The sequence below is a fragment of the Ictidomys tridecemlineatus genome, chromosome 7 (assembly GCF_052094955.1).
Source record: "Ictidomys tridecemlineatus isolate mIctTri1 chromosome 7, mIctTri1.hap1, whole genome shotgun sequence".
NCBI lineage: Eukaryota > Metazoa > Chordata > Mammalia > Rodentia > Sciuridae > Ictidomys > Ictidomys tridecemlineatus.
This window is the reverse complement of record NC_135483.1, coordinates 57,215,901-57,238,787: the sequence shown is the minus strand read 5'-3', so window position 1 is coordinate 57,238,787 and position 22,887 is coordinate 57,215,901. Positions and strand designations below refer to the sequence as shown.

The following is a 22,887-nucleotide window of genomic DNA, read 5'->3' as shown; positions in this document are numbered from 1 at the left end:
AAAACCTGAAGCCACATTTGTAAATCATATCATCATCATCATCATCATCAAAATAGAAAATGGGCAGAAGACATGGAAATATTTCACCAAAAAGGATACACAGTTGTCAAAGAAGCACATGCAAAGATTTTCTATACATTACACATCAACATCATTAACCATTAAAGAAATGAAAGATTAAAACCACAATGAGATATCACTGCATACCTATCAGAAAACCCCAAATTGGAAAAAAAAAAAAAAACTGCTCGCTAAAACAAATACCAAATCCTGGATTTAGAGAAACTGGATCACTCAGACACTGCTGGTATGAATGAAAACTGGTACTCTGGGAAAATGTGACCTTCTCTATAAAAAGCAAACATGCAACTACCAGATAACAAGCAATAATATACCTGGGCATCTACAACACAGAAAAAAAAAAGGTTCACATAAAAATCTGTATAAGAATATTAGTATTGCAATTTTATTTGCAATATCCCAAAATTGAAAGCAAAGTGATTAGACTATCTCATATGATAGAATACTACTTACAAATAAAAAAGAACAATAATTGCCACATTCAATAATCTGGATGAAATCTTCAGAGAATTATGCTATCTTAAAAAAATCAATCCCAAAAGGTTAAGTACTACTGTATAATACCATTTTTACAACATTCTTGAAATGCTAAAATTAAAGACATGGAAAATAGATTACAACTTCCAGGGGTTTTGGAGTCAGGAAACAGGGCAACATGAGAGATCTTTGTGGTGATGGAATTATTCTATATCTTGTTAGCATCAATATCTTAGTTGTTATAGCATACTATATAGTTTTTAAGATGCTATCATAACTAAACTAGGCAAAGTATTACAAGATATCTTTGTATTAATTCTTATAACTTATATAAATCTATAATTATCTTAAAATAAAAAAGCTTAAAGAGACTAGAAAGCTCCACCTTATTCCCCCATAAAAACAGACTGAAAAATGATACACAAACTAAAATACCTTTATGAGAATTCCAGAATCTAGTTAAGAAGTTGCAGTACACCAGGTGGGCATGAAGCCAAGAACAGTCACATTGAAACAGGTAAGAATGACGATTTCACCTTACCCACACTAACACCTTCCCCAAGTCAACATAGCTCAGTGCCTGGAGAGAATATTTCAGATAACAACTTCTCCTTAGGTAGAGAAGAGTGTATTGTGCATCCAATGTTCTGGATTTTATGACAGTTTCCCAAGGGACTGGTTATTGTCTCACTTCACTTGGAATGTTCACAAAACCAATATATTTGGTTACCAGAGGGCTGCAGAGAGCAAAGAAAAGCAGGGAGCAGTTTGCTATGGCTGGCACACCTCAGCATGCTCAAGAGAAGGCAAACAACTTGAAGTTTCTCTCTGGAGGGAGAAAAATGAAATATGCATTTAACATTGTGGCTCTAAGGAGGGTTTCCTGCGGGACTAGTATCTTACCTACTCTGAATTGAGGGGCTGATAAATGAGCATAGTTGAATAGTTAGTTGGTAAATGAGAATGGTGGTGAGTGAAGTAGCTTTCTGATATAGAACCAGAGAACCTACAGGCATCAAAGGGAGCAAGAGATTACAATCTCCTGAAAAAGAAACTGGCAAACCTCTCTAATTAAAATAGTGCATGCACAGACCCTAAGAAATCACAGTCCTTCCCAAAAGGTTCCAGAGTTCTTCAGAATCTTATCCAGGCTAACTACTGATGGTCTTCCCCTACACAAAATTACTTCATAAAGACTGGGAGAGGTGGCTGTTTTTTCAAATGAGATGCTCCCAACACAAAGTTAGAGACACATAAAGAAACAGGGCAACATGGCTCAAAGAACCAATTGCCAAAAACTGACTCTAAAAAAATGGAAGCACATGGTCTTTGACAAGAATGTCAAGACTACTCATGTTGAAAGGAAGTTCTATCAACAAACAATGCTGGGAAAACTGGACATTTGCAAGCAAAAGAATGAAACTGAACTTATACCATGCATAAAAATTAAATATTTAAAGATAATACTTAAACTATAAAACTCCTAAAAGAAACACAGGGGAAAAACTATATGACACTGTTGTTGCCAATAATTTCTTAGGAATTACAATAGAAACATAGACTATAAAACAAAGCACACAACAGGACTACATCAAACTAAAAAGCTTCTGCATAGCAAAGGCAACAATCAACAGGATTAAAATGTAACCTCTAGAATGAGAGAAAATATCTTTAAATCATATATCTGACAAGGTTTTAATCTCCAAAATAAACTCTCTTACAAAAGGAACTCTTACAAGTCAATAGGGGGGAAAACACACATACAAATAACCCTGGGCAAAGGACTTCAATAGACATTTCTCTAAAGAAGACATACAAATGGCAAACAGATATAGGAAAAGATACTAATTATCACCAATTAATTATTAGGAAAATGCAAAAAAAAAAAACCCACAATGAAATATCAGCTTACACTTTTGGAGACGGCCATTGCAAGAAAGTGGGGGTGGACGGGGAGAACAAGTGTTGGCAATACAGAGTAATTTTAACAACTGTGCACTACTGATGAAAAGGCAAAATGGTGTAGCAACTATAGAAAACAACTGGAGTCTCTTCCAAAAATTAAACATAGAACCACTATATGATTTTGCAATCCCACTAGTTACTCCAAAGAATTAAACATTAGATCTAGAAAAGATAATTATACTCTGGTATTCATTATAGCATTGGGTATAATAGCCAAGAGGTAAAAACAACCTAATAATCGACCAACAGATGAAAGGATTAAAAAAAATGTGTTCTACATATACAACAGCATATTATTCAGCCATTAAAATGGAAAGAAATCCATAAATGAACCTTGAGGACATTATGCTAAGGAAAATAAATCACAGAAGGACAAATACTGCATGATCCCATTTATAGGATGTATCTAAACTAGAAAAATTCATGGAAATAGAAAGTACAGCAGGGGATAAGGGGAGGGAGAAATGAGAAGTTTCTGTCCAGAGGATCAGTCATTCAAGATGAAAAAATTCTAGAAATCCACTGTACAACAATGGGCTTATAGTTCGCCATTCTGAATTGTTCACTTTAAAAAAATGTATTAAGCAGGTGTAACCTATGTGTGTGTTTACCACAATACAAAATACACAATTAAAAAATTTTAAGTGGCAAACAGAAGGTCTGACATTTAGTATTAGCACAAAACATGACAAAGTCAAAATAAACACAAAAGTGCAGTGGTAAATGGACTAGACTGAGCCTAGCTATCTGGGTTCAAATTGGGATAGCAGATAGCTTCTTTATCCTGCTTTCTTCATCTGTAAAATGAATTAGACTAGAGGAACTTAAAAATATCTTTCAGCTCTAAGAGTCTATGAATCATCTTAACACAAACCAGAAAGCTTGGAATAAAAGACCACAGTTTAATAACATCACCCAAAAAGCCTGTTGTTTTAGAAATGGACTATTACTAAAGTTTTCTAAGTCTTAAGGAAAATCAAGTAACACAGATGTCTGTTCCACTGATGTAATAATAGTTAAAACAAACACTTCACATAGTTTCTCAGTCATTTAGTGTTTTTACATGATCCACCCAAATATCAATGTGGTATCTGAAACAATAGTTTGGACATTTTCCATGTTATAAAACATCCTAAGTGTTCTTTTTTAAAAGATCCTGGTACATGATGTATAAAACATTCTTTCAAAACATGCACACTTAGTTTTAGTGGAATTTCTCAAAAACATTATTTTTTCTTAATTTTCACCAAGTACTATATCTAGAAATAAATGTGTCATCTAGTAGCAAATGCACAGACCTTGGAATCAGAGGGCATGATTTCAAGTCTTCCCTACCTTCTGTCATCAGACATGTTATAAAAATACCTGAACGTCAATTTTTCTATTTGTAAAATAGAGGCTGGATGTTACCCAACTCAACTTTTCACACTTAGGACCCCTTATGTTGTTGTTGTTGGTGGTGGTGGTTTTATGTTTGTTTGTTTTTGGTTTGTTTCATACTAAGGATTTAACCCAGGGTGCTCTACCACTGAGCTACATCCTAAGCCATTTTTATTTTGAGACAGGGTCTCATTAAGTTGCCTGAGGCCTTGCTAAGTTGCTGAGGCTGCTGGATATGAATTTGCAATCTTCTTGTTTCGGGCTCCCAAGTTGCTGGGACTTCAGGTGTGAGCCACTGTGCCTGGCTATATTATACTCTTTTACGCATACCTTGTTTCAAAGGATCTGTCTTTCAGACAACCGGGATTTATTAAGTAATAATAAATCATCTATGCCAACAGGAGATTCAAAATATCCTGAAATATGAATTTGGGTAAAATTTTAACCCAACACAAATTTCCTAAGAATAAATATATTATTTCTGTTAAGCTATTGAAATACAAATAATGCCACTTATAATTAATATTGAGTTCAGCAACACCAAGCTGACAATTACAGGTCTAAGCACTATCTAAATTCTAAGAATTCCATTTTCAACAATTTTGGGGGGAACTAATATTATTCATTATGAATTCCTTAAAAGATCATCAAAACAGTGGAAAAAAGTGAAAACACATTCTAGTCTTTTATTTGTTCAAATACTAAAAATCAAAAATGTCAGGTACTGTGCTATAAGATTTTTTAATTAAAAATAATTGATAACTTTTTTCAAATAACACTTGATCAATTTTTTAAAGTTTTCCCTCTTTTTTTTAACATAGGGAGATGGCAGTGCTGTTTATTTTACAGATGGTCTAGCTTTTCAAGCAATATCAACTTTAAAAACTTCTGAAATCATTCACACCAGTCAGAATGACATTATCAATAATACAAACAACAATAAGTGTTTATGAGGATGTGGGGGAAAAGGCACACTCATATATTGCTGGTGGGACTGCAAATTGGTGCAATGTAAAATGTAGTCAATAAGTACTTTCTTAATAAATGAATTAATTAATGATGCATTCATAACACATATAAGCTTTAGGGACACTGTCACCCCTGCATTCCAAACTTTAATAGTACTTTATAGTCATGCTCGAACTTCTCATACATCTTAGTTTTGATGTTAAGGGGAGATTTGGATGGGGTGGCAGTACTAGGAATGGAACTCAGAGCCTTGGCATGCTAGGCAAGCATTGTACCACTGAGTATTACAGGGTAGCACTGTGTCCAGCCCTCAAGGAGATTTTTATCTTTTTAATTACTTGTACTCTGCGTTGTATGTGCAAGAAGATCATGGACCAAGCAGGCCTTCATTTACATTTTTTTACACAGTTTTAAATTGATACATATTAAAACACAATATTCAATAACAAAAACTGTGTATGAATAAACAGTCAATTAAACAAAAGAGAATAGAAAGTCCAGAATGAAACCAAATTCACACAGGATCTTAGTATATGGTATCAAGGAAGTATCAAAGCAGTGGGAAATAAAGTTGCATCCATAGTTTCAATATAAATCCCAATTGTATCAAAGATTTAAGTTTCCAGAAGATAATTTTAAATGTATTACAGTATCAGACTAGGGAAGACATTATTAATTACACCAAGATAACAAATACTAGAAGAGAAAGACTATTTTAAAAGGTCATTAAGATACATTAAATACATTTATATCTACTTAGAAAACTAAGCTTTAAAAGGAAATTCCATTATAAACAAAGTCTAGTTAAACCATACCATAAAGCATATAGACACATAAAGTCCTACCACGTAAAAACACAAAATACCAATGATCTAATTTTAAAATATGAAATAGATATGATCATATTTTTGATAGAAAAGTGCAGAAGGCTCATAAATGTACAAAAAATGCTCAGTCTCATTCTTAATAGGAGAAATTCAAAATAATACCACACTGAATGCCCTATTTCAACTATCAGATTGGCAAAAATCCAGAATTTTGACAGCCCACCAAGATTTCAGGAAAACAAAAAATCTGATATATGCTGGTAGGAATATAAATTGGTACATACAAGTATTTTGGATAGTCTAGCAACATTTATCAAATTTAAATTATATGTAGTTTAAAGATGTATTTTTATTTTTTTATTTATTTGTTCTAATCAGTGATATATAACATCAGAATGCTCTTTGATTCATTGTACACAAATGGAGCACAGGTTTTAACTTCTCTGGTTGTACCAAAGTTGGGTCATACCATTCGTGCAATCATACATGTACCTACAGTAATGATGTCTCATTCCACCATATTTCCTATCCCCATGCCCCCTCCTCTCTTCCCCTTTGCCCCATCCAAAGTTCCTCCACTCTTCCCATGCTCCCCACCCCATTATGGATTAGCATCCACTTATCAGAGAAAACATTTGGCCTTTGGTTTTTGGGGACTGGCTTGTTTCACTTAGCATTATCTTCTCCAATTCCATCCATTTATCTGCAAATGCAATAATTTTATTCTCTTTTATTGCTGAGTAATATTCCATTGTGTGTATGTATGTATATGTGTATATATGTATGTGTATGTATATATATATGTATATATGTATGTATGTATGTGTGTGTATATATATATATATGCGCCACAGTTTCTTTACCATTCATCTATTAATGGGAACCTAGGTTGGTTCCACAGTTTGTCTATTATGAACTTGTACTGCTATGAATGTTGATGTGGCTGCATCCCTGCAGTATGCTATTTTTAGGTCCTTTGGTTATAGACCAAGGAGTGGGATAGCTGGGTCAAATGATCGTTCCATTCCAAGTTTTCTAAGGAATCTCCATACTGCTTTCCATAGCAGTTGCACCAATTTGAAGTCCCACCAGCAATGTATGAATGTGCCTTTTCCCCCACATCCTCATAAACACTTATTGTTGTTTGTATTCTTGATAACACCATTCTGACTGGTGTGAAATGAAATCTTGGAGTAGTTTTGGTTTGCATTTATTTCTCTAGTTGCTAGAGATGTTCAACATTTTTTTCACATATTTGTTGACTGTATATCATCTTCTGAGAAGTGTCTGTTCAGTTCGTTGGCCCATTTATTGATTGGGTTGTTTTTTTGGTGTTACCCTTTTTGAGTTCTTTATATATCTTAAAGATTAGTGTTCTATCTGATGTGTGTGTGTGGTGAAAATTTGTTCCCATTCTGTAGGCTCTCTATTCACCTCAATGATTGCTTCTTTTGCTGAGAAGAAGCTTTTTAGTTTGAATCCATCCCATTTATTGATTCTTGATTTTATTTCTTGCACTTTAACAGTCTTGGTAAGGAAGTCGGGGCCTACCTAGTCTGACATAATGAAGATTTGGGTCTACTTTTTCTTCTACTAGGCATAAAGTCTCTGGTCTAATTCCTAGGACTTTGATCCACTTTGAGTTTTGTGCATGGTGAGAGGTGTTTATTTTGATTTTAATGCATATGGATTTCCAGTTTTCCCAGCATCATTTCTTGAAGAGGCTATCTTTTCTCCAATGTGTGTTTTTGGTGCCTTTATCTAGTATGAGATAACTGTATCTATGTGGGTTCATTTCTGTGTCATCTATTCTGTACCACTGGTCTACAGGTCTATTTTGGTACCAATACCATGTCATGTTTTGTAACTATTGCTCTGTAGTATAGTTTAAGGCCTGATATAGTGATGCTTCCTGCTTTATTCTTCTTGCTAAGGATTGCTTTGGCTATTCTATGTCTCTTATTTTCCCAAATGAATTTCATTATTGCTTTTTCTATCTCTATAAGGAATGACATTGGGATTTTAATTGGAATCACATTTAATCTGTATAGCTCTTTTGGTAATATGGCCATTTTGACAATATTAATTCTGCCTACCCAAGGGCATGGGAGATCTTTCCATCTTCTAATATCTTCTTCAATTTTTTTCTTTAGTGTTCTGTAGTTTTCATTGTAGAGGACTTTCACCTCTTTTGGTAAGTTGATTCCCACATATTTTATTTGTTTTGAGGCTATTGTGAATGGGGTAGTTTTCCTAATTTATCTTCCAGAGGATTCATCACTGATGTATAGAAATGCATTTAATTTATGGGTATTGATTTTATATCCTGCTACTTTGCTAAATTCATTTACTAATTCTGGAAGTTTTCTGGTGGAATTTTTTGGATCTTCTAAGTACAGAATCATGTAGTGGGCAAACAATGATAGTTTGAGTTCTTCTTTTCCTATTCATATCCCTTAAATTTCTTTCATCTGTCTAATTGCTCTGGCTAGAGTTTCAAGAACTATGTTGAATAGAAGTGGTGAAAGAGGGCACATTTGTCTTGTTCCAATTTTTAGGGGGAATACTTTCAATTTTCACCATTTAGAATGATGTTGGCCTTGGGATTAACATAGATAAGTTATACAATGTTGAGGTATGTTTCTACTATCCCTAGTTTTTCTGGTGTTTTGAACCTATTTAAAAGGTGCATTGTGACATTTAATACATGTATACAATATGTAGTGATCAGATCAGGGTAACTGACATGTAATTTACCTCAGACATATCATTCCTTTGTGGGAGAAACATTCAAAATCCTCTCTATTTGCTATTTTAAAATATCACTTAGTTTTTGTCAACCAGTTTTCTTACCGTATTGCAGAACATTAGGAGTTACTCTTCTCAACCAACTGTAGCCCTGCACTAGTTAACCATGCTCTCTCCAATCCTTCCTCCCCCACACTCTTCATTTGCTTTTATTTTTAACTGCTTTCTTGATTTTATTCCAAAAGTCACAAAACTAGAACAAGTTTAAACAAAAAACAAATTTGTTCTTACAAGTTTCAAAATCTGCATCCCCAGATGTTAGCCAGAAATTTCAAATACAAAATCTGAAACAAGACTGTCAATTCTCTGCATTGTACATGTGAAATATCAAGACATTTTTCAATAGTACAAATGTATTGATCACTAAAATTCAGAGTTAGAGATGAGTGAATCAGTGAACTGTGGTTTTCTTAACAAATAAAGCCAATTTTTTTTTCTTTCACATATAAGTGAGAACATGTTGTATTTGTCTTTCTTTGCCTGACTTATATCACTCAATATAATACCTTCCAGCTTAATCCATGTGGCTGCAATTGACAGAATTTAGTTCTTTTTCATGGCTGAATAATACAATAATAATATTCCACTGTGTGTATGTATACACACACACACATACACACCATATTTTCTTTATTTATCCATCCATTAATGGACACCTGTCTATAGAATTAACTCTGCTTCCCTAACTGTTTAATATATAATATTTATGCTTAAATCCAGTTACTTGACTTTAAAGACAGGAACAGCCAATTTGTGAGAAGGCCACACTGCAGAGGAACTGTGGTGGCCTCTAGGAGCTGACTGCAGTCCCTACTGATAGTCAGCAAGAAAGCAGGGACCTCAGACCCACAAACAAAAGGACTGAATTCCACCAACAACCACATGAGCTTATATAAGAACTCAAAGCTCTAAAAAGAAATGTATCCTGGTTGAAACTATGACTGGAGACTTGTGAGTCCTTGAGTAGAGGACCCAGTTAAGCCATGCCTGAACTGATGACTTAGGAACTGGAAGAAAATAAATGTTTTAAACTGATAACTGTGGTAATTTGTTACACAGCAAGAGAAAGACAATATACTATCCAACGTTTCTAGCCCTTGTCTGCTCCAGGATGTCATTTTCTTCCTGCTTCTAACCAACTTTTTACTTCTTTTCTTCTTCTTCTTTTATTTATTTATTTATTAATTCTTTTTATTCGGACAGGACTTTTGACTTTTAATCAACCAACCAACATATAAACCATTTTTGCAGTAAGTACTGGATCCTTTAAGATCATTTTTGCTTCTTAGGCATCTCCAGAAAGGGTTTCAGAGAAGGAGTCAGTCTATTGTCCTATCTCCAAGGTCCCCATTTTGCCTTTGAAGATCACCCTTCACTCTATGTTGTGAGTGAACTGGCAAGAGGAGCAGCAGGGAGATCAGTTAGATAATAGTGACTTAACTGGGCATGGCAAGGAAACTAGACAGAAGCAGAGGGATTTGAGGGAAGGTAACAGAAGTGACCCTCAACTTAAGAATATATTGATAACCACTGTTTATATTATAATAGCCAGGTAATATTTACCATGTTTTCTTTTTCTTAATGCATATGTTTATAATAGTATATTTTTAGAGAATTGGAATAACATTTTGTTTTTTATTCATTTATTTATTTACTTATTTTTGCGGTGCTGGAGATTGAACCCAGTACCTTGTACATGCAAGGTAAGTACTCTACTGACTGAGCTACATCCGCAGCCTTTGTTTTTTAATTTTATATTTTGACCCTTTACCCTTGTTGTGACCATTTATCTAAAGCACTAAATACCATTTAAAAACACATAAATAAATATAGTAATCTAGTGCATTTCTGGTTAAAATCTGTGTCTGTATTTTAAATATATTTGATTTTTTTCTAATTATAAAAGCTAGTTTTACTTTATAGAAACCTATTCTATTTTTCCTTATCTTTTAGTTAAGCTTTAAAAAGAAATGTGTCTAAGTGTTCTAATACTTAGGCTAATAACCTTCAGAAAGAAAACACTAGTTCTCAAAACTATCAGTAGCATGTGAGTATGTGTTTCCTCAGGAGTAGAATTATCATTTTTAAAGACCTGACAACTTTTATACATCAGAAATTTCATAATATTTATTTTTACTCTGTACTTATTCAGTATTGCTGAGAATTTTTCATTATTTATTGTCTGTTCTTTTTTCTACCAGGGCACTGGCCTTTTTTTTTTTTTTTTAAATAAATCAACTTACACGTGTCCTCTATACATTTAACCTGTTGCTATATATTCACAGGTTATGCTTTCTATTTGTCATTTGACTTCTTACTTTTATGCTGTGCTCTGAAACCATTTTTAGTTTTCATGTATCTAAATTCATCTCTTTTTTTCTTTGTCATTTCACCCTTTGCTCTTATGCTTAAAAATACTCTCATACTACAATAATAAAGGCATCCTTAAACTGTTTTTATGGTTGCCTTTAAAAAAAAACACACACACACAAACTGTTATCTGAAAATCATTTTGTGTATAAAAACACAAGTCAAGCAAGTTTTTTAAATCATGAAAATTTAAATTCATTAAATTTTTCCTAAGTATATTTTGGAAAATATGCTATCTGTACTAATCTGATCAAACACTTTCTAATCTCAAATTCTTTTTCCTTTAAACAAATGGGCCTTCAAACACAGACTTAACCGACATGACTACGATAGAAGCAAACTTAACGCTACCTCTAACCTTAGATTCACTGGACAAGAAAAGCAAATCCTTGTCAAAGCAATTAAAACAACAAAAGACTACAGCTTCTCATCACTCAGACAGTCCAACATATCACCAAGGTAATCTGGGGAGGGTATCTTTATGGAATATTAAGTCTTTCTCGCTCATGGTAAAAAGAACGTTTCCATCAGCAGTCTCAGATGGAGAGCACAGTCTGCTCAGCAAAGGTAACTCACCAAAATCTTTCTAAAATACATCACTACAGATCAGCTACACTCTTGCATTTTGAACACAGTTGTTTATGTCTAAATAAACAGATAAGATGTATCACTCAGCTTTATACTTAAATCCAATTGACTACAACTACTTTAATTGTCTCATTACAAAGTGGTTTCTGTTACGGGAACCCCAAAAGGAATTTGTTTAGGGAACTCTCCCAAAACACTGTTAAAGCAATAATGTATTAATCTATTATCATCAAAGGACAACCCCCACACTCCACAGGAAAAAAAAAAGATAAGTAGAGGTTCTAGATAAGGTATACCATTATCAGGGAAACAAGCAGGCAACCTATCCAACATCCTATCAATGGGATAATATAGCTTCCTAGTTTTAGGATGTACACTGCATATGACTTGCATATGACACAAAAGTGACAAAAATGTTACTGAGTCAACTTAAATCCTGAAAAAGTCACTCTATTCTGTCCCAAAAGTATTTGTCTTGAGTTTTCTCTAATGAACCTAGAAGAGCCAACATATTTCATGAGGCCTAAAACTTTTTTAAAGGTTAATGGAAAAATATTTCTGAGGAAAAAATGCTTCCAAATAATATTTTAGTGGGTGGATTCGGCACATACCAGTGAATACCTTTGAGCTTAATCCAATTTTGAATTAAGCTAGAGTTCACCTTTAAGAAACAACCTGTTTCAAGTAAAACCCTTTATTAATAAGAAACATGGACTGTGAATACAAAAAAAAAGATATTATCAACTGAACTGTATCTAAATATTTTAGAAAGTTTTCCATAAGCAATCAGTAAATCTTTAAAATGAATGATCTTTTAAAAAAAATTTGTTAGTCATTCCTCAAAGCTAGCTTTTTATGTGTATGCCAAGCATAAAATTGCCCTATGACAAATTTAACAAAAACTTCACATTATATTGTAACATTTTCTAGTACTTCAATATAATGACAATGATTTGAAGGATAAAAACACAGAATAGTCTACGTTCTGATATACTTCAGTATGATGAAGAAAGCCTGAGAAGCATACCAAAATTAGGTCCATATTTTAAAGCTGCAGGTAATCAAGCCAGGAAAATAAATTGAGAAACCAGTCTATGTAATCACAATCACTTGCAAAACCATTTCAAGTATTTTTTTCAATTGTAACTGTTAGCAGTTTCTATGACTATAATCTTTAAAAAAAAATCTTCCACTTCAAAAATTAAATGCACATGTACATTAACATTTTTTGTCTACTTATAGTTAGGTGCTAGCTATGCCAGATTAAAATTTCCTTCTTTCACTTTCCAACTCTGCATTCCCTTCTTTTAATTTCTGTATATTATGACTCAAGTTAATTTTGTGTTATTTATCCATATAATGATTGGCTAGAAATTTGATCTTCAAAGCTACAGTGATGTAGAATTTGACAAAATGATGCAGAGAGTCACTTCATGACAACACAATGTTTTTCACAAGGTTAATGTTACCTTTTCAGATGTTTTTCAAGGTTGGTTAATCATTGTACAAATATTCAATAATTTAAGTGTCTCAACATTATAAATTTGTATATATAACTCTTAACATAGCATATTGAAAATAAGATATAAAATGAACTGTTCATGGCTCGACAATATGTCATTAAGGCACCTAGTGCTGGCAACCTCAAATTTCTATCTTCCTCAACCTGTGTCATCCTAAAAGATCCAAGATTTAACCCTTGCCTAAAATGTTAACAGGTATTTTTCATAGGGCAGAAATCACTTAGAGCAGAATTTCAAACTTAAGGAACTGATCAAATAGAAGAGAAGTTAACCTAAATATTACCATTAAATTAATTTTCATGTAATTGACTTATCACCTCAGTGATCCATTACTAAGCAGAAACCAACTTTTTCCTAATGTATTTAAGTAGTTTTATACTGGCTCTGATGGATCTGGAGCTTCGTTCATTAGTGAGCCATCAAACCTTGGGCTACACTACAGTTTCTATTCTTCAGATTCTCATCATCTATGGTAACCTGAGGCAGAACCACCTGTGTTAATTTGAAGAATTATGTCAGCTTTGTTATCCTCACAGTCGGGAAGGGATGTAAGAATATTCTTTGAAATTCCAAATTTGAACCATTATAGAACAGAGAAATTCTTAAAGTTTTAACAGTTTAGTTAATTTGTTGTTGTTTTGTTTTGGTACTGGGAATTGAACCCAGGGGTGCTTTACCACTGAGCTATATCTCCAGTCCATTTTTATTTTTTATTTTGAGACAAGGTCTTGCTAAGTTGTCCAGGCTAGCCTCAAACTTGTGATTCTCCTGTCTCAGCCTCCTGAGTAGCTAAATAGGCACACACCGCTGCACCAAGCTCAATTTAGTTGTTTTAAACTGGCTTCAAATAGGTTAAACAATCTTTGGGGCACTCTTACATATTTCTGATCACTTAATAAACTGATTAGCTGTGGGAGACCAACCTCGCACGAGACTGAGTTAACTCCCCTGCTGGGCAATGTGGTGTCAGGCAACCATGCTACTAGACTGCTGCACTCTTCTAGGGTTCAAGTGACTGTCTTCGTGCCTGGGCATGTCTTGCTACAGCCCCATGGGTGGAGCTAGGCTCACCTGTTCCTTTGTAATATTACCCCTTACCCTGTTTAGGATAGAATCTTGCATGGAAGTGCCTTGTATGTGTTCCCTTCTCTTACTGTGCCCTTGGATGTGGCCAACCCAGGTTTTTAGTCAACCTGCTGACAGTGGACATCATGAAGATAGACTCAGCCCTCTGAAACCTGACCCCTTGCCTCATTTGAATAGCTTCTCCTCAATAAAAGGGTCAGTACGTATGCGCACTCTCTCTCTCGCGCTCGCTCTCTCTCTCTTTCTGCGGACCCTTAAGAGGAGCAGTCACAGCGACCCCAAAGAAAAAGGTATTTGTGTCTCTTGTGTGGTTATTTCATGCAGCCCAGTTAGCCCTGTTTACCTGGAGTGACCCCTGAGCCTTTTAGTCCTGAGAACAGAAACCCAGCAATTAGCCTTTTTTTAATATATTCTTTTCATATTTGCAAAGGAGTTCCAGTATCATTTAGCAAGTTAAAAAAAAATCAACACATAATACTAACAGCCAAAATATCTCTGTTTATTGTTTGTTTTAGAAATGTGTTTTTTCTTAAATAATGTTTTGGTTGTAATGGACACAATATCTTTATTTATTTATTTATTTATTTCTATGTGGTGCTGAGGATCGAACCCAGTGCCTCACACATGTGAGGCAAGTGCTCTACCACTGAGCTACAACCCCTAATATCTGTTTAGTGATACAGCCTGTAGGCTATCTACAATGTGATTTCATGTCCAGTTAATCACTATATGACTTCCATATTCAAATATGTAATGTTCATATGTTCTTCAAAAACATGGCTAGTGTCAAAATATGACTCAAGAATAAACTATTCTTTAGTCACAATGTTCATGATAAAATATATCTGACAAATAAAAAGTATAAGAATTAAATTTTTGGCAAGAGTACTTAGACTTTTATCACTTTTATAAAAGATGGGGAAAGGAGGATGGAAGGAAATCAACATTCATTACAAAATTACTAGAAACAGGTACTATGTTAAAATACTTTACACAAAACTTCAATCAATTTTAATGTTCCCTATGTTCTCTTATCAAGTTATTATAAGCTAATATATTCAAACATCAAAGGAATTAAATATACTCTCTTAGAATCCTGAACTGATTCCATTTTTTCTATGGTGTATATACAAAACTCATCACATTTTTCAACACTACTGTATAGTCCAAGGTCTCTCAGTCACATTAATTTAAATTATTCTCAGAAAGTTACCCTAAAAATACCATTAGCTCACTGAAATATTCTTTTCAAGAGGCTAGTTGAGTCAAGAATTCAATTCTTACAAGCATGCATTGGTAATATCTGTTATTAATTTCATTATATATACATAAAGATGTAAGCTGCCAATCTTAAAGACTAAATACCCCTTGTTATGGCAATTTTCAGATTTAACCTCCTTTTTCAGTGCCTAGAGGTTGTAAGGAAGAGAAACAGGGTTAAAAATTAGATAAATTGAGCATTTTCAAAACCAAATGTTTTCATTCATTGATTTACAGTAAAATGGTCATTTCAGTGAAAACAGATGTTTTTAAGAGGGTACAGTGTCTAAAAGTCCAGTGCAAAATATCTTGATTAAATACATTTGAAAAAGAAATAAACAGAAATTGAGTTTTAAGCATTAAGAATACTATACATGAAATAAGACCATAAGCAACTTTATATTTATATTTAGTGATTTTAATTAAATAATAAAAATTCTAATGACTCAGCAAAATGTGGAAAATGTTTATAGCACTATTAAAAGAAAACAACACAATAAAAATTTTATCAGTATAATTATATAAATATTTGCATAGACATTAAAAGAATTAACTTTGAAAACAGCTGATCTCAGAGCTAATTGATTTGTAGATAATTGCTTTTTTATTTTTATAAGAATATTATATCAATAAAATGACAGTTTGAAAAATATCATCACTATATGAATCTGCAATTGTTTCGCCATTTTAAGGATATGAGTGTCTATGTCTTAGTTTCCAGTTTTCTTTCAGGAAAGCAAACACCACAACTCCCCTATATCCTCCACAATGTTTAAAGCAGCATCCAGACAGAACCAGTCAGTACTACTGATGAACACTAAATGCAGACAACATAAAAATGAGAACTTACTGTTATTTGTTGGTTCAGGAAACCCAGCCTTTGGACCACTCCAGCCTTTGTTTTCCCCTGTCTGAAAGATTAAATCAATTGTTTAAATCCAGAGAAAAAGGCTAATTTACAAAATGAAATAAAATACTGACAATCAATTAAGCAAAGTAAGGGTAATGATTTCTTCTATGGTAGTTCTGTGCACTCTCTCCAAAGAGAAGATGGCTACAAGAGTAACTAATGGGGCCTAGGGTTGCAGCTCAGTGGTGGAGTGCTTGCCTCACACAGAAAGCACTAGGTTAGATTTTTCAGCACCACATAAAAATAAATAGATAGATAGATAGATAGATAGAATAAAAAGGTATAAGAAAAAGAGTAACTAATGTAAACAATATCATCTATCTCTTATCTATATTTGAATCTATTTCTAACTCTCCATCAACTTTCAACTGCATGTGTAAATTTACAATTGAAAGTATCAAAAAAGCCTAATATTGGTGCAGTGACACACACCTGTAACCTCAGCAGCTTGAGAGGCTGAGGTGGGAGGATCATAAGATCAAAGCAAACCTCAGCAATTTAGTGAGGCCGTAGAGCAACTTGGCAAGACCCTGTCTCAAAATAAAATACAACAGGGGCTTGGGACATGGCTCAGTGGTTAAGTGTGCCTGAGTTCAATCCCTGGTAGAAAGAAAGAATGAAAGAATGGAAGGAAGGAAAGAAGGAAGGAAGAAAGAGGGGGGAAGGAGGAAAGGGAAGGGGAGAAAGGGAGACTAATATTAAGTGTAGTATGTATAAGATAGGCTCTAAGTGATTAAAAAATATTTAATTCATTTGTAAATAAACAATATTAGTAATCAGAAGTACTAAAGTGACTAAAAGAGCTTCTTTATCAATCCTAAAGTTAAATTAAGAATAGAAGTGTTAACAGGAACTTACCTCAACATTGTAAAAGCTATTTATTCTAAGCCTCAGGCAAGCATTATTCTAAATGGAGAAAAATGGAAGGCATTCCCTCTAAAATCTGGAACAAGACAGGGATGCCCTCTCTCACCACTTCTATTCAACATAGTTCTCTAAACACTGGCCAGAGCAATTAGACGAAAGAAATTAAAGGCATAAAGATAGGAAAAGAAGAATTTAAATTAGCACTATTTGCGGATGACATGATCCTACACCTAGCAGACCCAAAAAGTTCTACCAGGAAATTTCTAAAACTAGTAAATGAATTCAGCAAAGTGGCAGGATGTAAAATCAACATCCATAAATCAAAGGCATCCCTGTGTATCAGTGACAAATCCTCTGAAATGGAAATGAGGACAACCACCCCATTCACAATATCCTCAAAAAAAAAAAAAAATACTTGGGAATCAACCTAACAAAAGAGGCGAAAAACCTATACAATGAAAACTACAGAACCCTAAAGAGAGAAATAGAAGAAGACCTTAGAAGATGGAAAGATATACCTTGTTCATGGATAGGCAGAATTAATATCATTAAGATGGCCATATTACCAAAAGTACTCTATAGGTTCAATGCAATGCCAATCAAAATTCCTTGCAGAAATAGAAAAAGCAATCATAAAATTCATCTGGAAAAATAAAAGATCCAGAATAGCTAAAGCAATTCTAAGCAGGAAGAGTGAAACAGATGGTATAGCAATACCAGATTTTAAACTATTCTACAGAGCAACAGTAACAAAAACAGCATGGTACTGGTACCAAAACAGGTGGATGGACCAATGGTACAGAGCAGAGGACACAGAGACCAATCCACAAAATTACAACTACCTTATATTAGACAAAGGTGCTAAAAGCATGCAATGGAGAAAGGATAGCATCTTCAACAAATGGTGCTGGGAGAACTGGGAATCCTTATGCAACAAAATGAAATTGAATTCCTTTCTCTCACCATGCACAAAAGTTAACTCAAAATGGATCAAGGAGCTAGGAATCAAACCAGAGACTCTGCATCTAATAGAAGAAAAAGTTGGCCCTAATCTCCATCTCGTGGGGTCGGGCTCCAAATTCCTTAATAGGACACTTATAGCACAAGAGTTAAAATCAAGAATCAACAAATGGAACACATTCAAACTAAAAAGTTTTTTCTCAGCAAGAGAAATAATAAGTGAGGTAAATAGGGAGCCTACATCCTGGGAACAAAGTTTTACCCCTCATACTTCAGATAGAGCTCTAATCTCCAGAGTACACAAACAACTCAAAAAATTAAACAATAAGAAAACAAATAACCCAATCAACAAATGGGCCAAGGATCTGAACAGACACTTCTCAGAGGAGGATATACAATCAATCAACAAATACATGAAAAAATGCTCACTATCTCTAGCAATCAGAGAAATGCAAATTAAAACCACTCTAAAATACTATCTCACTCCAGTAAGAATGGCAGCCACTATGAAGTCAAACAATAACAAGTGCTGGCGAGGATGTGGGGCAATAGGTACACTTGTACATTGCTGGTGGGACTGCAAATTGGTTCAGCCTATTTGGAAAGCAGTATGGAAATTCCTTGGAAAGCTGGGAATGGAACCACCATTTGACCCAGCTATTCCCTTTCTCAGACTATACCCAAAAGACCTAAAAAGAGCATATTACAAGGACACAGCTACATCAATGTTCATAGCAGCACAATTCACAATAGCTAAACTGTGGAACCAACCTAGATGCCCTTCAATAGATGAATGGATAAAAAAAAAAAATGTGGCATTTATACACAATGGAATATTACTCAGCACTAAAAAATAACAAAATCATGGCATTTGCAGGGAAATGAATGGCATTACAGCAGATTATGCTAAGTGAAATTAGCTAATCTCTAAAAAATAAATGCAGAATGTTTTCTTTGATATAAGGGAGGTGACTCAAAACAGAGTAGGGAGGAAGAGCATGAGAATTACCACTAAACAGGGACGAAAGGTGGGAGGGAATGGGAGGGAGAAGGGGAATTTGCCTGGAAGATGGAAGGAGACCCTCATTGTTATACAAAATTACATATAAGAGGATGTGAGGGGGAAGGAAAAAAAAGAGAGAGAAATTTGTCACAGTAGATTGGGTAAAGAGAGGTGATGGAAGGGGAGGAGAGGGGAGGGGAGGGGAGGGAGGATAGGAAGGGCAGCAGAATACAACACACACTAGTATTGCTTTAGGTATAAACGTGGCTATATAACCAATGTGATTCTGCAATCTGTACACGTGGAAAAATAAGAATTCATACCCCATTTGAATCAAATGTATGATATGTCATGATCATTGTATTGTCTTGAGCAATTAATTAAAAAAAAAATACAAGTGTTACTTTATCCATTCTGGGAAACTCCTGACTTTCACCAAAAACATAATTTTAGGAAAGAGTTAACCAAATGGCTTTCAAATTTTTTCTCTTCTTTATCTCTTTCATTTTTATTATACATCTTAAGGATAACAAGATACAATAGCAGAACAAAAGAAAATAAAGAATTCTGAAAAACAAGTTGAAACTAATGGAAATGTGCAAAATGTATAACAATGAGGGTCTCCTTCCATCTTCCGTGAAACTAATGGAAATGTGCAAAAGTGGCCTCAATGGAAAGGGACTATTTGCAGATAAATAGCATGGTATATTAGAAACAACCAACAGCTTCAAATGAGCATCTCTTTCTTCCTTTAATTATCTCTTTTATCTCCTTAAAACACAAATCCTGTCTTCTTCCACACCTGCAAGATCACTACTGTAATCTTCTACTAGAAAATGCTAACATAGGCATCCTTCACAGGACAAAAACTGCTGTATAACAAAATAGGCTGACAGAGGTAATAGTTACCAGCTGACACTTAAGACACTTAAGTATGGTTGGTAATTCGCTAGGTATTTTACATTGATAGAGATCATCTCATTTTCATTCTCACAAAAATCTCATAAGATGATATTAATATTCAACTTCACAGAGAAGCAAACTAGGGTTAGAGGTGCTCAATAGCCAGTCTGAGGTTATACAGCTAACATGTAGAAGTGTCAGGATGTCAAACAGAGCTTTTTGAGAAAACAGTAATCATACTAGTTAGTACCTTTTCATTTGGAACGAAAGAAAAAGCTGAAGAAAAAAATGAATAGAAAGCATGGATTAAGTGTGAACTGTGCATCTAAGAAAGAGAAGAAAGAGGGGCTGGCATTGTGGCTCAGTGGCAGAGCACTTGCCTAGCATGTGTGAGGTTCTGGGTTCGATCCTCAGCACCACATATAAATAAATCAATTAATTAAAAGGTACATCAACCACTAAAAAAATATTTTAAAAAAAAGAAAGACACTGGGATAAAGAACAGAGTTTGAAACTAATGGAAATGTGCAAAAGTGGCCTCAATGGAAAGGGATTATTTGCAAATAAACAGCACTCTGATGGAGAAGCAGATCCCTCCAAGGATGACAGAAATTTTAAAAGATTTTGAAAAACCACTAAAAATTGTTATCAGTATGAAAACCTTGTGAGCAGAAAGAAAATATATTCAATATTTTTTTCATTCTTTCTTTACATTTAATTTTATTAATAGCTCCAACAGAGGCTGAGGTTGTGGCTCACGAGTAGAGCACTTGCCTAGCACGTGCAGGGTCCTGGGTTCGATCCTCAGCACCACATAAAAATAAATAAATAAATGGGTGAGTAAATAAATAAATAAATTAAGGTGTTGTGTCCAACTACAACTAAAAAATAAATATTAAAAAAAATAGCTCCTGGGCTGGGGATGTGGCTCAAGCGGTAGCACACTCACCTGGCATGAGTGCGGCCCGGGTTCAATCCTCAGCACCACATACAAACAAAAATGTTATGTCTGCCAAATACTAAAAAATAAATATTAAAATCTCTCTCTCTCTCTCATTCTCTCTTTAAAAAAAATAGCTCCAACACTCCAACAACTATTTAAGTTCTTAGAAAAATATTTATGTTTCAGGAATTCTAGAGCAGTTCCACAATTAGCCTCAGGACTCTGGCTAGACTTTCCAAATTAATAAATTACATTTTTAAATGTAGAATTAAAAAAAACTATTACATAATTGTATTAATTTCTCTGTCCTTTACCTTGCTTTTTTATTTTAACTATATATTTGAAACAGTGAAGTAACAATTTTCATCTGAGAGCTATGTCTAATATTGAAAATTCTCACCCTTTTAAGAGAATATGAGGAAATAAAGTCAACAGGGACAAAGTTAAAGTGATTATTAATTGTTCAGAGCCACAGCCAAAGCAGCCCCAGCAAACTTCTAGCTGATTGGCTCACAGCGGCCCCAGCAAACTTCCAGCTGATCGGCTCCTCTGCGGTGATGCTCATTGGGCTGTTTCCCTGCCTTTTCAGACCATGGAGCTGCTCACTGGGGGATTCTTTTGGCTCCGCCCACACAACCCAGACAATCGTCCTCAAGGGCAGGAAGAGTGGTGGTTGAGGTGCTCATGGAAGAGCCGGTGGTGGAAGGGAATTCCTGAAGAGCTCTCGTGGTGCGGCGTGTGTGTTCTAAAAATAAAGTTTGTTCCTGCTTTATAAGTGGCTCATGAATTGTGCCCAGCCAGACTGCAGCATTTGGCGGCTGGCATTTGGAGGCCCGCACGCACTGAGGATAAGTGATAAGGTAAACTGCTCGCCGCTGAGGGCAGGGCGAGAGGATGGGTAGCCATTTTAAGATTCTTCTTTCGTTTTGTTTTGCTTTTGTTTTAAGTTGCCTGTCCCTGGATATGGGTGAGACAGAAGAAAAACTGCTCACATCTGAGGAAAAACTATTTGCGTCTGAGGAACAGATAGGGAGAAAGGATGGATGTACATTTCAGGAGGATAGAAAGGCCATCATAATGAATTTTTGTTCCATTTTTGTTTCATTTTGTCTCGGTTTTGTTTTGCATTATCTTAGTGAGGAGTATCTTTGTCATGGAAATATGGAATTAAAAATTAGTAAAAAAAACAAACCGAAAAAATGTTAAGTAAATTTTTAGGGAAGGAGGCACCCCATTAATATCAAGAACAATTAGGGCATACATTGAAGATTTAAAAAGGATAGAAAAGGAAAGCCCAGGAACTCTGCCAGTTGACACATTACTGTTATGGACGTTGATACAATCTTGTTTACTTAGTCAAGGAGAAGACATTTTAGATCAAGTCAAAGAGGAGGCCTCTCAAGATTGTCAGAAAGGGGAAGAAAGTTTAGAGCAGAAAAAGTCATCAGGGGAAAAGGTAAAACAGGAGACTGCTACTAATACCTTTCTATCACCAGAGGGCGTAAGTGTCCACCCAACAGCTCCACCTCCATATGCTGGGAGACCCCCAACCCCCATAGTTGGTAGATGGGATCCTGAGACAGGACCTCAAACATTAGTATGCCCTGTATTTGAGCAGGTAGGAGGGCAGCGAATTCACCATGCTTTAGATTTCAAAACAGTGAAGCAGCTAAAAGAGGCTGTAACAACCTATGGTCCTCAAGCATCCTTCACTGTAAGCATGGTCGAGTCCATTACCAATGTGAACATGACGCCAGCAGACTGGACTAGTATGTGTAAAGCTGTGCTAAATGGATGACAATACCTGTTATGGAAGGTTGCCAATGAGGAATTTTGCACGGAGACGGCTAGGCAAAATGCAGCAGCCAGTTATCCTCAGAGAAATCTAGATATGTTGTTAGGAAAGGGACCTTATGAGGGTCAGCAGCAACAAATTGCATATGATCCTGCCATATACTCACAAATTG

General features: G+C 34.9%; 1 protein-coding gene across 14 annotated transcripts in view; it reads right to left on the bottom strand.

Annotated features, from left to right (window-relative positions):
- Positions 1–22,887, bottom strand: part of Stau2 (staufen double-stranded RNA binding protein 2) — a 298,417-nt gene that overhangs the window by 141,696 nt on the left and 133,834 nt on the right. For all 14 annotated transcript variants that reach the window (XR_013423950.1, XM_040293940.2, XM_078017023.1 and 11 more), the window contains one exon: positions 16,185–16,245. Coding sequence is in view for 13 of the 14 variants with exons in the window: in XM_040293940.2 (XP_040149874.1) it covers positions 16,185–16,245 (61 nt within the window). In the remaining variant the exon portion in view is untranslated. The remainder of the gene's footprint in view (positions 1–16,184; positions 16,246–22,887) is intronic.